This window comes from Antechinus flavipes, chromosome 1 (assembly GCF_016432865.1).
Source record: "Antechinus flavipes isolate AdamAnt ecotype Samford, QLD, Australia chromosome 1, AdamAnt_v2, whole genome shotgun sequence".
NCBI lineage: Eukaryota > Metazoa > Chordata > Mammalia > Dasyuromorphia > Dasyuridae > Antechinus > Antechinus flavipes.
In genome coordinates, this window is record NC_067398.1 from 333204810 (window position 1) to 333221934 (window position 17125).

Consider the following 17125-nt stretch of genomic DNA (forward strand, 5'->3'; position numbering starts at 1 on the left):
TTAAGAATCCCCACTATAAAAGTTCACTATTTTTCATCTAAAGTTATAACTATGATAGCTTTTGCCCTAAGTTAAAAGAAGGCCAAAAAGAATTGTTTTTGTCCTGTCTTCCAACATATGGCTGAAAACATTTGTACTTGTTTAATTTTTGTTATATTTATTTACTCATCTACATAATCTGTTTCTTCATGTATTTGCTCTGTGGATTTTTATGGGAATGACTTTATGACACTGGCTTGACGAGCTAAGGTAGGGTTTTCATTGCTGTTTATTTTTCTTTCCATTTTGGTCACCACTGACCAATTTGTCTGTGAACAATTTCCAGTTTTTCTTAACTGAAAGAGCTAGCATATCTATTCTCTGCAGTGTTTATCATAAATAACACAAATTAATTAGATTTGACATTTCCATTTATCATAATGGATATAATTTTGTTGAGTAAATTGTAGTAGAAAATGGGTGTTTTTATCCTCTTTATTTTTTCAGTTGTCACTTAGTTTGCTATCTGCTGATTTTGGTGCAATGGTCAACAACCCCCACCTCAGTGATGTGCAGTTTCAGATGGACTCTGGAGATGTGCTGTATGCTCACATGTTTGTGCTTTATGCACGATGTCCACAACTCATTCAGATTGTAAGTATGGTTAGAGATGAAAGGCTGTTTGTTTTTATTTTAATGTACCCACATTTTTTGGTACATTCTACTCTTCATCTTTTTTCTCCTTTTTTTCTACCTTTTATCAACCTTTTCCTCCTCTTCTTGACTAGTGTTCTCTCTTCCTCTTTTTTTTGTTTCTTTTATTTTCTACCTTTTTTTCTCCTTTTTCCCTTAACTTTTTCTCCTTTTCCCATCATACTACCTCTCTCCCTTACTAGTCCCAAACATTTTTCTCTTTAATTTCATGTTCTTTCCATTTTGTTCTTTCCTTTTAAAAAAAATTTCCTTTTTTTATTATGAACTTAATAAATATCAGCAAATTTGAATGAGAATTGTGGGAAGATGAAGACTTGCTAATACATGTAAGAACTGAGGTCTTCTGCAAATATTCCAGTGGGAATTAGAAATGCATCACTCTAAAAATTACAAAGAAATATGAAGAATCAACTGTAGACCTTGCCTAGGAAAACACAGGGAAAGTTCTTTGGAGATCCTGGGATAAAAAGATGGAAATCAGGACCCTGGTGGAAAATAGAGCCCCAGGAGATTCTTTCTAAGCCACTTGACACTAGCAATCTGAGTCTGGTAGTGACCCCAGCCCATCGTGAACTACTCCTGAAGCCTATAGCAGAGAGCAGATCCAGGGAGTACCAGGCAGTCCCCACTGAATCATTGATGATCCAAGCCCAACTTGGGGGGAATGATCCCAGATAGTATACAGCTTGAGGAGTGCCTGAATCTTGTAGAAGGAGTATAATAAAGGAATAACCTTTGAGCCTGAACTCAGGGAGAGAATGTCAAGCAGAGCCTAAAGCAAGGGGAAGTCCTGGTGTCCAGTGCCAAGAAGATTTCCTTGGGCAGAGCCCAGCAACAACAACTCCAGAGTTGTTTGAAGGATGGGCCTGCTGCAGGCTTCCATAAACAGGACCAGAAAGCTCTGCTCATGCCATTCAATTGAGGAGATCGACACAAGTGCAGGCCTCCACCTTAGATAATAAGACAGATGAATTGAGCAAACCTGGAAAAATGCTAAATATCATAAGGAAGTAACTTGGTTTAAAAGACAATTGAGGGATAAACCCTCAAAAGTAAAGTCTTTTTTTTTTTTTTCTTTTCTTTTCTTTTTTTTTTTTTTTTGCTGAGGCAATTGGGGTTAAGTGACTTGCCCAGGAAGTGCTAAGTGTTTGAGATCATATTTGAACTCAGGTCCTCCTGACTTCAAGGCTGGTGGTCTATCACTGCACCATCTAGCTGCCTCCCTCCCTCTCACCCCCAGGTAAAGTCTTGAAGAAAAAAATGTGCTGGCTAAAGAACCTGTAGGAATATCTAGAAGAAATAAAAGCAAAAGATACTAAGAAGAATAGCTAGGGAGGAAAAAAAATAATAAAACTAACACCATAGAACAGATGGTAGAAAATCTCATTCAAGAACTGAATACTCATAAAATTAGGATGGGTGACACAGAACACATCAACTCAATAAGGCAACAGGAAATATTGAAACAAAAGTGAAAAAATCAGGGTAGGGGGAGAAGAAAATGTAAGAATTGATCTCTCTCTCAAAAAAAAAAAATCCTGACCTATAAATAAATCAAAGAGAGATAATCTAAGAATTATCAGATATGTCTAAGGAGACAGGGAAGGATAGGAAAGGGAATAGTCATAAAATAAATTTGAATGTTGGGAGTAGTATGAAGAGATAAATCCTTTACTACCTTATTTTTAAAGTGGGAGGTGGGAGTAAAGAAAATAAAAAGTGCAAGAAAATAAAAGATTAATAAATTTTAAAAGTAGGAGCTGGGGTTTTTTGGGGGGAAGGGAGAGAAGGCAAAAAATAAAGAGGAAGTCTGACTTTTTAAAATAGAGAGGAAAACCATATTGTTTACATCAGAAATGAAAAAGGAGAATTTACAATAATATAAAGGAAATTATTAGAAACAATTTTGCCTAGCTATTTGCTAAAATAATTGATAATTTAGAGGAATAGATGAATACTTAACTTTCCAATAAAATCAGAAGTAAAAAAATGATACTGATGATTACTTCTGCTGTTTAACATAGTACTAGAAGTGCTAGTAGGTATAGCAATGAGAAAAACAAATTTAAGAAAGCATTGCACAAAAAAGAAAAAAATTATTGCTTTCTTAATTTTATACACACACACACACACACACACACACACACACACACACACACACCCCTGTACATATAACTATGTAGTTCCCAATAAGGAAATTTCCCCCAAAAAATATGCATATCTATGCATTTTAAAGTGCCTTGTCCCCACTCAATAGGGAATAGAGAGAGAGGAACAGATTAATAAAAGATTGAATTTTTATGAGGTATTTATAAAAATGTTTTATACATACAAACTTTATACAAAGTCAGCAAAAATCAAGCATTTTTTAAGGTATTCATAATTTAATAAGGGAGGCAATATACATACGCAACTACCAAAATACTCTTTCTTTTTTAAAAATATTATATTTTAAGATTTAAGAAAAATTTAGAATTTCCAATTCTCTTCCCAAAGCCTCTCTTCCTCCTATTGAGAAAGCAAGCAATATATTTGTACATGTGAAATCATGCAAAATATGTTTTCATATTACTTAAGTTATAGGAAAAAAAGGCAAGAAAAATAAAGTAAAAAAAATATGCATCAATCTGTCTTCAAAGTTCATCAGTTCTCTCTGAATATAGGTAGCGTTTTTCATCATGAGTTCTTTGGAATTGTCTGAGATCATTGTCTTGATCTTAAAGTTAATTATCATGAAAATATTGTTACTGTATACATTGTTCTCTTGGTTCTGCTCACTTCATTTTGTATCAGTTCATATAGGTTTTCCCAGGTTTTCTTAAAACCATCATATAGCATGAGTTTTTTTTATCACAATCATATACTCCAGTATGTTCAGCTGTTTTCTAATTGATTCTCCTCAATTTCCAATTATTTGCCATCATGAAAAGAGTTGGTTTAAACATTGTATATATAGGTTTTTCCCTTTTTCTTTCTTCTCTTTGAGATACAGACCAAGTAGTGGTATTTCTGGGTCAAAGAATATGTACAGTTTTTTAGCGCTTTGGGGGTAGTTTCAAATTTTTCTATAGAATGGTTGGGTTATTTCATAACTTCAGTATACCTTCTAGGAGTTATTATATTATTTTTCTGTTATGTTAGCCACACTTTTGGGTGTGAAGCAGTACCTCAGAATTGTTTTATTTTGCTTTTCTCTAATCCATAGTTATGTAGAGCATTTTTTCATATAACTATTGAAAGCTTTGATTTCTTTTGAAAACTGCTACAAGAGCATGTGAAACTGAATTTTCTCTATGTATAGCTTGGTTATTTTTTTCAAGGTGGCGAAATAATATTTCAGATTTTATGTATTCTAACAGTGCTCTAGTTTCCCTCGTCTTCTTCCAAACTTCCTTTTGATCTCTTGTTTTTTTAAATGATTCATTTGTACTCTTTTCTTTCTTCATCTTTTAAGTATCAATATCAATAGTCTTCTATTCTTTTTTTTTTTTCTGAAATGCTGTAATGCTTATTCTTTGGTAAAAAAAGAATGGAACAAAGAGGAATAGTTTGATAAGAGAGCAGGGAATCATTAGATTTAAGATCTTGTTTATTTTTTTTTCCACCAGAATTGTTTATTTTTCCCATAATATAATTTGAGCATGTATTTGTGAAAAGAAAAGTAGGTTGAGATACTAACTTTACTTTAGGAATTCTTCTCTTCTGACATTGAAGTGATAAGGAATTTTATCCTTTGCACATGATGCAAAATCCTAGGAACTAATTTTTCCTTCATCACAGCAAATTGCAGAGTTTGTGAATTGAATAATCCAAAAATATTGGATTATTAGCTTAATAAATAAGACAAGGAAGAGCCTACTATTCTAGAGATCTTATCAGAAAAATAAATTACCTGTTTATCGCTTTCCTTTATATTTGGGGTATACTAGCTCTAGTATGCATGAGGCCAATATCTAGTCCGTTTCCTTATATACTTAAGTCTTTATTGATACAAAACTTTTAAAAAATGGTTCTCTTTCTTTTTAGGTACACAATGAAGGTTTCTTTGTAGTGGAAGATGAGAATTTGAGGACACGAAGGGTCCTTTTGAATGATGTGAGCACTGAAACAGCTCACATGTTTCTACAGTACCTGTACACAGCTGATCCTGACATTCCTGCCCATCTGCTTGCGGACTTGCAGTCACTAGCCCTCAGGTTGCTATGTTGCTTTTAGCTTATTTATGTTGTAGAGAGAGCCCTGGATTCAGAGATAGGAGATGCCACTTTGAAACTCTGTGACTGTGGGCAAGTTGCTCACCTTTTTTAGCCCTAACTACGATATCCATAAAGCCTACATGACAGCATTCTTGAGAAAATCACGAGAAAAGTGGGCAAAGTGCTTTTCAGAGGGCTGAGCCTGGAGTTAGCAGGATATGAGTTCAGATCTAGCCAAAGACACTAGCTGTGTGATCCTCATCTGTAAAATGAGAATAATAATATCTACTTTGTAGGATTGTTGTTAGGGTCAAGTCAGATTTGTTGTCATTCAGTGTCATTCAGTTCAGTTATGTCCAATTCTTTGTGACCCCCTTTTTGGGGTTTTCATGGCAAAGATATCAGAGTGGTTTGTCATTTCCTTCTCCAGCTCATTTTATAGATGAGGAAACTGAGGCAAATAGGGTTAAGTGACTTGCTAGTCATACAGCTAGTAAGTGTTTGAGGCCAGATTTGAAATTAGCTGACTCCAGGGCTATTGTTCTATCCCTTTCTGCCCCTTTTAGGTAAGACAATATTTATAAAAAGTGCTTAGCACAGACATTATATAAATGCTTATTCCTTTCCCCTCCCTTATCTTTTTCCTTTTCCTTATTAATATCAGTTATCATTAGTAGGCAGAAGTTTATCACCAATGATGACCTTGCAGGAGTCAAACAATTCAGGTAGAATTTGTTAGTTATTTATAGTAACTCCCCACCCCCACCCCCGAGGCAATTGGGGTTAAGTGACTTGCCCAGGGTCACACATCCAGGAAATGTTAAATGTCTGAGAACAGATTTGGACTCGGGTCCTCCTGACTTCAGGGCTGGGGCTCAGTGGATACACTGCACCACTTAGCTGCCCTTAATAACATATTTTCTTAGGAATCTCAGGCTGAAGTTTAAGGCTACACAATAGTTATCTGGTAGGGCTGAGTGACTTTCACCTGCCTGTTCAGGGTAAGCTATAGATAAAAGTTTGCATTACATGTATCCTGTAAAGGATATTATCTTAAGAAATTTAGGGGCAATTGAATCTTCATATTTTTGAATGCTTTATTTTAAATATTAATTTGTATTATTTAAATCACATAGCCTTGAGACACTTTGAATAACTAGTTACAAGCCTCTTATTAAAATCTCCTATTGACCAGGCAAACTTCAGCAAGATTGATCTTGAAGAAGAGTGTCTTTGTCATAGAAGGATGGGAGAAAGGACAAAAATATGGTATTTTCAACAATTCCCTGATTATTCTCTCTTCAGCCTTCTTCATATAGGAATTCCATTTCTAGCTGTGTCCTCATCCTTGAATGAGAGAAACATGGCTTCTGCGAAAGGAAAACTGATGCCTTTTCATTTCCTTTCTGTAGGTTTGGAGTAAAGGAACTTGTTGATCTATGTGAAAGTAGCCTAGAGGCTACTGATACTAATTCAGAAGATGGTATGTTTTTAGTGCGGAAAGAAGAAGAAGATTGTGAAAGTAGAGCAGAAAATTTCCAAGAACTATTGAGGTCAATGTGGGTAGATGAAGATAAAGAATCAGAGCTTTTGCCTAAATTGGAAGACCAGGAAGAAGATGACAGAGAGAAAGTAAATGAAGAGGAAATGGATGAAATTTATGCGTTTGCTGCTACTCAGCAAAAAATGCTCCAAAGGAAATGTCAGACAAACGAAGATTCGGTAGCTAGCCATCCAAGGAAGGAAATTCCAGTATTTGAATGTCTACCAGCAAGTGTCACATTTAAAAAACAGATGGATGATACTTATAAAATAGACTCTTCTGAACAAGTTAATGATCAAGAGCCAAGTGTAAACAACAATTTAAATATTAAGCATTTCACTCCTGTGGCATGCCAGAAAAAGATTCCAGATGATGAGAGTGGTATAAAGTCTCCTAAAAAAGATTGTTCACCAAAGCCAACTAAAACTGCTACTCATTCTAGTACTTCTCATATTTTGGTAGAAGACAGAGGAGATAACCTAAAAGAAAAACTCACATCTCTAGATTCAACCCATGATTTTGATCTTGATAAGAGTTGTGATGAACTTTTTTCAGTGACTGAAAGAGAGTATCATGAACCCTCCCAAAAACACTGCAATCCAAAGAAACTAAAAGGGACTTTTCCAGTGAAAGAAGTTTCTGGTTCTCCCATTCTTTGCCAGACACCTCCATTGCAGCTAGACTTTCTTCCATCACATAACCACTGTCAGAGTCCTTCCAGTTCACAATTTTTTTCTCAGTGTAGACATGATTCATCCCCATTGTCTCCTCAATTAAAAAGGAAATTTTCCAAGATAGTCTCTTCTCCAATTTTAATGGAAAAACAAAAGGAAAACAATGATATCCTCACTTTATATGAAGACCCAGATTGCAAGGACAGCAGTGAATGTGGTTATATTGCAAGCCATAAAAATACAGCAGTCCTGATTTCTCCAGCTACGCCTCCATCCATTGATCTAACTCAACCAAAATCTTACGAAAGGCTGTCTCAGTCGAATATCAGATCTCAGAACTCCCCATCACAAGTGAATAAAGATGATGATGTTATCCTTTTGTTGGATTCAGATGAAGAAATGGAGCTAGAACAGACCAAAATGAAACCAGTTTCTGATAGTCCCTGTAGAGAAAGAAAAACACCCAGAACCTTTGTAGGCAAAGGCAAGGAAGTGAAGCATAGTCTCAAAGCATCTAAACCTTTTCTAATAATTGATATTGATAGTGATCCTCCAAGGTATTCTCAAGGCTCAATAGCCACAGAAGTTGGGATACATACAGATGTTCTCAGTGAGATGCAGTCACACAGTAAGGAGAAGAGCTGTTTGGATGATGAGTTGGATTTTAGGCCAGTCAGCAGACATGAGGAAAGCAGTACCACAGACACTTCATGGTTGGTTCCAGCCACTCCTCTCACTAACAGAAGCCATGACTGCTCATCCCACATGCGAATCACAAGCATCATCTCTAGGCCGTGTGTTTCTAATTTTCAGGATAAAGTTTTACAGGGCAAGACTAAAGTCCTAATAGAAGATAAAGATGTTAATGAAATAACAGACAAAGACTCTATAAATGGACCTATGACATCATCTCATCTGATATCCATTACTTCAGAAACCAAATCACTCTCAGAAACCTCAGTCAATGAGAGATATTCTTATAGAAGCCCTACAATTCAATATTCAAATGTTAATAAGAACCTTTCTACAGTAGAACCAATTCAGATTTCACCTGAGCATGCTGATTTAGTTAAACAGTCTCTGGAAAGCCCATCATCCCAGTCAAGGCTTTCTTCTGCTGATGACAAACCTGTAATGATCCAAAATGTGTGTAGTGAAGTGGTAGAAGTTGTGGATAGTGAAGAAGAGCAAGATCTTGATCCTTGTCCTCTAAGTAGCAGCTTACTACTAAACAGTGACCCCCCAATTCCAGTTGATGATGACTGCTGGAATATTGAACCTCTCTCACCAATTCCAATTGATAATTTGAACTTAGAGAGGACTGGCCACCCAAGTACTAGTAGTCCCAACAATAAAGTGTGTGAAACTCTAAACAGGGAGAGAAACTCCCCTGGAACCCTGAGCAGCACTTCTGTTTGTGGAAGTCCTATGGACAAAAGAAGATCTTTACATTATAATGAAAAGAGATCCTCCTGTGCAGGTTCACCTGGAAATAGTAATGTAAGCTATTTGAATTCAGCTCTGTGGGATGATTGGGATGGAGAACAAAAATCTACAGAAATTCTTCCTTTGGCTAAAAGATTGTCAAATGAGGAATCAAGTCAAGAATTAGAAATGTTAAAGACTCCAAGTAAGTAACTAAGTATTATATTTATATGAGTAATCAAGAATTATATTTTTAATTTAATTACTGGAATGAATATTGAACTCCAGTAATGCTTTACAACTCACTTGCCTTTAAGCTGATCTTTGGACCTCACACAGTCTTGCAAAGAGAATAGGTTAGAGTTGCCATTGCATATCTCCTACTTTGTAGATCATTTGTTCTCATTAATTTCTGTCAAGTAAATAGATACTTAATATGCATTTTTAATCTTTATCTGGCTACCTGTGGCATTATTCAAGCTATAAAATTAGATGAAGCCTAATGTCCCAGCGGGAAATGGATAAAAACAATCCTAAGTGAACAAAGACAAAATAGAAGCTGTGGAGGAATTGTTAGGAATTCTAGTCTAATTGCTGCCTTGATAAAGAATTTGCTCTTTATTCAAAAGTCAGTAGAGAGCCAGTCTTTAAGCAGAGAAGTGACATTATTACAGCTGTCCTGCCACCATGTATAAAATGGATTGTCAGGGGAAAAGGAAGACTGATAAGGAAAGATTTTTGCAATAGTGCAAGCTGGGCTACTGTCAATATGAAAAAAAGCTGGACACAAGATGGTGAAAAAGAAGAATTGGTTGGACTTAGTGAATAGATATGTGATAAATGAGGGTGAGGAATGAAAGCTAAGTCAAGATTTCAAGCCTAGTTGACTGCTATTAGTGAGTAATGGGGAAAAAAAATTTCCCTGATACACTAGGAAGAATGGAAGGTTCTATTTGAGAAAGTCTAATATTAAATATTTTCACTGAAGTAAATAGATTCTTGACCTGAAGCCTCAGGAGGAATCAAGTTTGGGTGGGGGGTCTAGAGATAGATGACAGAAATTTGAGCACCCATTTCAATTCAGTAAATATTAATAAGACTTTTCATGTGCAAAGCATTGTTCTAGAAACTGAAATATAAATTAAAAAATAACACAATCTTTGCCCCGAAGAAATGTACCTTTTTTTTTTTTAAAGAATTTTGTAATCTAATAGAAAATAATACTTGCACAAATAAGCATATTTCTATGACTATAGGATCAGAGCTTGAAGGAACTTCAGAGAACAAGTAGTTAATCAATGAATTAAATATCTACACTATGTGCCAGGCACTGTGCTAAGCATTGTGCTAGGATATTAAAAAGAGGCCAAAGATAGTCCCTGCCCTTTATGAATTTACAGTCTAATGAAAGAACATTCAAACAAATATATACAAAACAAGATTTATACAGGATAAATAGCAAATAACTGTAAAAAAAAATAATAAAGCACTGGAATTTAGGGGTTAGGAAAAGCTTCTTTGCAAGGTAGGCCCTCCAACCCTAGTGCCTGTAGTCTTTCCACTGTACTATGTAGGAGATTTTGGTATGGATGCTAAGCCTTTGACCTACCTGTCTTGCTTCTGACTCCTAAAATTTGATATCGCTGATAATATAATCTGTACAAGTCTTCACATAATTTGTCTACTTCCTCATTCTCTACAACAGATGCTTCCGTAAACTGCAATTATCTTTTTGGTCTCTTTTTGCAGTTGTTTACTGTATGAGTAATATAATATGAGATGACACAAAATCCCATGAAGTGATATCCTTGTTATTTTTGGACACACAATAAAACTACCTTTAGCACCTTTATTTGCATATGCAAAGAAGAAGTTTTCCTCCCATTTAGCTTCAATTTACTTTCCTTTTGTCTTTTGATTTCTTTAGTAGTTAGGGTGTTAATCTAGACTTCTCAATTTACTGTGAGGGAGCTGGAAAGCCAGAGGTGAGATAGATAGCTGATCCAAAGTCACAATGAGAGGGTCCATTGGATTCTGAACAGAGTACTTGTTCCACAATATCGTACTACTTCTTCTTTTTTTTTTTTTTTTTTTAAATTTTGCTGAGGCAATTGGGGTTAAGTGACTTGCCCAGGGTCACACAGCTAGGACATGTTAAATGTCTGAGGTCACATTTGAACTCAGGTCCTCCTGACTCCAGGGCTAGTGCTCTATCCACTGCGCCACCTAGCTGCCCCTATCGTACTACTTCTTGATGTGTATTACGTACAAAGGAGCAGTCTAGGTTGCTGAGAAGTTTGAGAAGAGATCATCTTCAGCTGTAGCCTTAGAGGAAGCTTCTTGGAACAAAGCAATGAAGGAAGAAAATGATTTCAGTGGGCATAGATGTGGAAGAAATTTGTTATATCCTAACAAATACATGGTTATGGGAAATAGCAGGATAAGATCAGAGGTTAAACTTGAGTCTTAGAATATAATGTACATAAAAAGAGAAATAGAATAAAATAAGGCAGGAAAGGTAATTTGGAAACTTTCAATGCTATATTAAGGAGTTTTGATTTTATCCTATAGGGAATGAGAAGTCTTAAAATTTTTTTTTAATGTTTTGAAAAGCACAGGAAATATGAAGGCACCAGATTAAAAGCACAAATACAAGCTTTAGCTAGAAGTGCAGTGTGATGTATTGAAAGGCATGTGGGACTTGCAAAGGTAGGCTGGGCACTGATTGAAATTTTGTTTTTCTTGCTATTTTATTGACATGGGCAAGTCTCCATATAACATTTAAGTCTCGATTTGCTTATCAGCAAAATGAGTTAATATACACACTCCCCAAAGAATATATGTGGAGAAAGAGCTTTATAATCTCTAAAATACTATGTAAACATGTAGGTAAAAATAGGAGGCTATGCCATCGACTAAGAATAGTAGAGTTAAGGGATTTTAGTAGAAAAAGTTTGAAATGGCCACTGTGAAGAAAGTGAGAGGAAGTCAAATCAAAGCCATAAAAGGATTGCCGTGTAGTGGTAGGTTACCTGCAAGGTTTAGTAGTGCATGTTTATAGTGGCCCAAATTAGTTTGGATTTTTTATTTCCAGTATTGTTTAATAGCTCAAAAATAGGAGCTGAAAAGGTAAGTGGTAGAGGATTAACGAGGTGGATTCAAGGATGGAAGACTATTCATTATTAAAATGCTTCACAGGGACAAAGCATAAATAGCATGAGGTAAATCAAATAGGCATAATGGTATGAAGTTTTTATTAATATCTTTTATTTTTACATCACCCAGATTTTCCCCACCTCCCTCTCCCTCTAAGAAAGTCATTCTTTATAACACTTTTTAAAAAAGTTTTTCAATAGTATTTTATTTTCCAAAAACATGTAAAGAGAGTATCCTACATTCATTTTTCTAAAGACTTTGTTCTGAATTTTTCTCCTTACCTCTGCCTTCCCTAAGACAGCAAGTAGTCTGATGTAGGGTAGATATGTACAGTTCTTGTAAATAAATTTCCATATTTGTCATGTACAAGAAAAATCAGACTAAAAGAGAAAAAACCATGAGAAACAAACAAAAAATGAAAGTACTATCCTTTGATCCATATTCAATCTCCATAGTTCTCTCTCTGGATGCAGATGGCATTTTTAATACCAAGTCTCTTGGAATTGCTTGAATCAATGCATTGTTTTTTTTGTTTTGTTTTTTATTTTTTTTTTAAATCAATGCATTGTTGAGAAGAGCCAAGTCCATCACAGTTGACCATCACATAATCTTGTTGTTACTGTGTACAATGTTCTCTTGGTTCTGCTCTCTTCACTCACCATCAGTTCGTGTAAGTACAAAGACTTTTTTTGAAAGCAAGAAGAGGGGAAAAAATTCAGTAAAGCTGATCAGCATAGCTGACATTCTATATGTAAAATTCCATAATCCTGATCTTTACAGGGGGATGTCTTTTCACATCTATTCTTTGGAACCAAACTTTTTTTATATATAATTTTGAAGCATACAATTTGGATTGCTTGTGGTGATTATTTCCATTTACAATATTGTACTTATCATGTATGTTGTTTTCTTAGCTCAGCTTACTTCACTTTTTAAGTAATATAAGTCTTTCCAAGCTTCTCTGTTCCTAATATTTGTTTTTTCTTAAAGCAAAATAATATTCCATTGCATTAGTGTACCACAGTTTGTTTAGCCATTTTCCCAGTCAATGAGCATTTATTTAGTTTCTAGTCTTTAAATATTTTGTTGTATATGGAGCTTTTCTTTTTGCTAATAACTTTCTTGGGGGTCTATGGCTAATAGGAAAATTCTGGGTCAAAATATACAGACATGTTAGTAATTTATTCCCTGTTATTCCTAATTGCTTTCTGGAATGGTTCTACCATTCTCTACTTTTAATGCATTGGTGTGCCCATTTCCCCACACCTTATATAAGGATGGTTATTCCCATCTTTTATAGCTTTGCCACTTTATCAGGTGCAAAGTAAAATTTCAGAGTTGTTTGATTCTCTTAATTATTTGGAAATTCAGATAGTTGTTAATACTTTGCAGTTCATCTTTTGAGAATTGTTTGCTTAGATCCTTTGACTACTTCTCTATAGGCAAATGACTTTTGGTCTCATATTTTTATTGTCTATTATCTTGGAGAAATATAGATTAGATTACCATCTCCATAATGAGCAATTGATGTGGATATGAGATAATGAAGAGAAAGTAGAGAGAAAGAAAGGTCATAGACAGAACTTTGTGGGATACTTACATTTAGTTGGTAGGAAGAAAAGAAGTCAGCAAAAGGGAGAGTTAGGAAGAGAGAGAGAAGTTGACAGAAAACCCCTCCCCTCCAACATAGTATGGTGTTATGTAAGGCAAAGAAGAAAATATTTTCAGTAATTCACACATATGTAGCATATTAGGTTTAAAAAGTATCTGTTTAAGTAGTTATCACCCTATTGCAAGTATCACCCTAATTTTACTGATGAGACAACCAAGGTTCAGAGGAGTTAAGTGACTTGCCCATGGTCAGGAAGCTAGCAAATATTGGGGCTGGAATAAGATTCCAGATATCTTGACCTCAAGCCCAACATTCTCCACTCAACCATATTGCTGATAAGTGTCAAATTTCATAAAGTGGACAATCAAACAGTCTATCAACAAGTATTTGTTAAGAACTTACTGTGTTCCAGGGTCTTTACTAAGTCCTGGGACTACAGAGAAAAATGAAACTATTTCTACACTTGAGGAACTTGGATGAGAACTGAGTAAAAGACCATTGGGTTTGTTGATTGGATCCTTGGTGTCCTTTGAGTGAAAAATTTTACAGTATTAGTTTTGTGGTTTCTTTTTTTTTATTATTAATAGCTTTTTATTTACAAGTTATATGCATGGGTAATTTTACAGTATTGACACTTGCCAAACCTTTTGTTCCAATTTTACCCCTCCTTCCTCTTCACCCCCTCCCCCCCGATGGCAGGATGACCAATACATGTTAAATATGTTAAAGTATAAATCAAACACAAAATAAGTATACATGTCCAAACAGTTATTTTGCTGTACAAAAAGAATCGGATTCCAAAATATTGTACAGTTAGCCTGTGAAGGAAATCAAAAATGCAGGCAGACAAAAATAGAGGAATTGGGAATTCTATGTAATGGTTCTTAGTCATCTCCCAGAGTTTTTTTCCTGGGTGTAGCTGATTCAGTTCATTCCTAATCCATTGGAACTGATCTGGTTCATCTCTTTGCTGATGAGGGCCAGATCCATCAGAATTGATCATCATATAGTATTGTTGTTGAAGTATATAATGATCTCCTGTCTTGCTCATTTCACTCAGCATGTGGTTTCTTCTATGCCAAGTAAAAGTATATTGAAAACAGAGACTTGTTAGATGTAAGACTGGAAAGGACATTAGAAGCCAGTTAGTGTAAACTCCTGATTTTATAGATGAGGAAACTAAGACCCAGAAAGATTAAGTGACCTAGCCATTCACATAACTAATGGGCAGCAGAATCCAAGTATATAAGCTCAGTCATCTGACTCCTAAATCAGTGTTTTCTCCAAGGGAGTAGAAGTGCCATAGGACTACCATTTCAAATGGGTGTGGACTGATTGCAGTGAATTGTGATCTTTCATAAAAGTTCCTTTTAATTGTTCTATTTTCTTCTTAATACAGTATGTCCTGACTGGTTTGAGAGATCCCAGCATTTGTCAGTGCTGTCAGTGTGTCATATAAATATTATCTGTACCTGTTACACATGAAGTGTGCCTTGTCATACTTTTAGAAGGGAGAATGGTGGTGTAATGAATCAAACATTGATAGATTGTCACAGCACCAAAGAATTGGGAAATTAACTATTTTAATGTTTCATTGTCTTCAGTATAAAGAAAGCTAAGGAGCAGAGCTTAGAAACTCAAGTTAATGAAATTAAAAGATGCTAAGTAGTGCTATTACATCAAGTACCTCTTATTCCAACCATTTTATAATATTTATGTTGTTTTTTTTTCCCACAGAAGTTGCTAATCAGAAGATTAATAGACCTCCCAAAGTTCCTATAACTCCAATGCCAAGTTATTCTATCATGGAAACACCAGAATTAAAGAAAGAATTGAATAGGTTGGTGTTTTCATTTTACTTGTTTGCTCATTATTTGGGTTTAGTAAAGTACCTTGGATTTTTCTCTTAAAAGTTCATATTCATTTCAGTCTTAGAGGAATTTTCTTTGTGAAGAGATTCAGTCTTCTGACTCTTAAGAGACTCTGCTGAAGATGTGAGGCTTCTTGTGCCATCCCCATCTGAGTTCCTAGTTTCCTTACTATGAGGTAGTCCGACAGACTTATTCTAGATTTTGCCTGCAGTTTCTGAAAAGTCAGAAGGTCTAAGGTTACTTTCTGTGAGAGTAAGAATCTTCATGAGCATGGGAAATTTCAATCTGTGGAAAGGGGCCTATTGTAAGAGCCCTTCTATCCTTAGAGAATGTCTTTATTTTTACTTAACAAATAAATCACATCAAAATGACTATCCAACTTATCTTAAAGACATATTTATAACTTGTCAGTTATCAGTATAATATTTAATTTTAATTTTAATTTAAAATTCCTTATTTTATTGTAGCTATTGGCTCAAAGCGAAAAGATAATGTGCTTCTGTTTCACAAATCTGAGTGACTTGCACACCTTTTTTTTTTTTTTTTAATCAAACTTTCCTTTGGTTAATATTTTCACAGAATAAATACTTTTATCTGAATCTAAGTTTTTTGAATCTTAGAATTAATAGAATTTTGATGAATTGACTTATCAAAGCTGTACTTAATAATTATTAAATACATTTATTAAAAGTACATATTAAAAATTATTAAGTACATATTAAAAAGATTCTTTTTCTATATGGCCAACTAAATGTTGTTCCCATTCTAAGTAGTCACTTTCTCCATAGGAATAGAAATGCCATTAGACTCTGATGTGCTGCACATTTATTTCAGTAGTGTCACCATTGCTTCAAACATTATTGGAACTCCTAGATTTGGGACACTTGAAACTCAGTCTCACAACTTCATATCATGATCTGTTTCTAACCCTAGGCTTTTTTCTTAGCCTGACTCTTTCAGTCTTATTCATCAGGTTGAACATGATATGCCTTTTGATGTTTGCAGAAATCAGCCCACCCTCAAAAGACACAATTTACTTTAATTGCCGTGTAAGGATTTTGCAAAGTATACTTAGTCAGACACTAACTTCTAACAATCATAGAATGCAAGCAGATTGGCTTTGCCAAGAGCCATTAATGTTTGCTAATAATTGTGTCTTGTTTGCTGACAAGTAAGCAAAACAGTGTAAAGTACATACAAGCAATCTGGTTGAGGACTAAAAAATTACCTATTTCCCAATTTAGATTTGGAGTTCGTCCTCTCCCCAAACGCCAGATGGTACTGAAACTAAAGGAGATTTTCCAGTACACCCACCAGATCCTGCCATCTGACTCTGAGGATGAAATTCAGGCTTTGCAGGCATCCCCTAAATTGATGGCAGAGCCTTGCTGCCTGACTCAGACAACTTCTCAAGTCAAGACTTCAGGAGCAGTGAGTGAGTTACCGCCAGCTTCCTCCAGCTGTGCACTGCCCAGTGTAGAGGGTAGTCAGTCAGAAGTTTCAGAGAACTTATCCAGCATTAGTCACCAAAGGCTAAAGAATCTCTCTAAAATCCGAAGCAGAAGGAAGCGGCGACATAAAGCCATCGTAACCCTAACACAGCCACCACCTGAAGATGTACACCTAGACCCTACCAGTGATAATCATCTCTCAATGTCTCAGAAATCCATTGCTTCTTCTACAGATGAAAGTGAAAACTCCTTTGGTTCACAAAGGTAATGGATGAAGAACAGGTTTAGCACTGGTGTCCTTATTCAAATGACTTGAACAGTCCAAGAGTAAGAATGACAGAGGTGGGGTTTTTTGTCTGGTAAACTTAAAGTCCCTGACTTGCTTTCTAAGTTTGAGGGTGTCTGAAATTTGAATAGATTTTTAGTAATTGGTAACACAACCCATAAGCAGAATTTTAGTTCTAGGATTCAGGAATACCATTGTCTTTGTGTAGCATTTCTCAA

At 35.3% G+C, this 17125-nt stretch overlaps 1 protein-coding gene across 3 annotated transcripts in view; it reads left to right on the top strand.

Moving 5' to 3' along the window:
• Nucleotides 1-17125, top strand: part of SLX4 (SLX4 structure-specific endonuclease subunit) — a 49302-nt gene that overhangs the window by 22242 nt on the left and 9935 nt on the right. For all 3 annotated transcript variants that reach the window (XM_051967733.1, XM_051967735.1, XM_051967734.1), the window contains exons 10-14: nt 487-633; nt 4720-4889; nt 6302-8736; nt 15037-15139; nt 16415-16885. In XM_051967733.1, the coding sequence (XP_051823693.1) occupies nt 487-633; nt 4720-4889; nt 6302-8736; nt 15037-15139; nt 16415-16885 (3326 nt within the window). The remainder of the gene's footprint in view (nt 1-486; nt 634-4719; nt 4890-6301; nt 8737-15036; nt 15140-16414; nt 16886-17125) is intronic.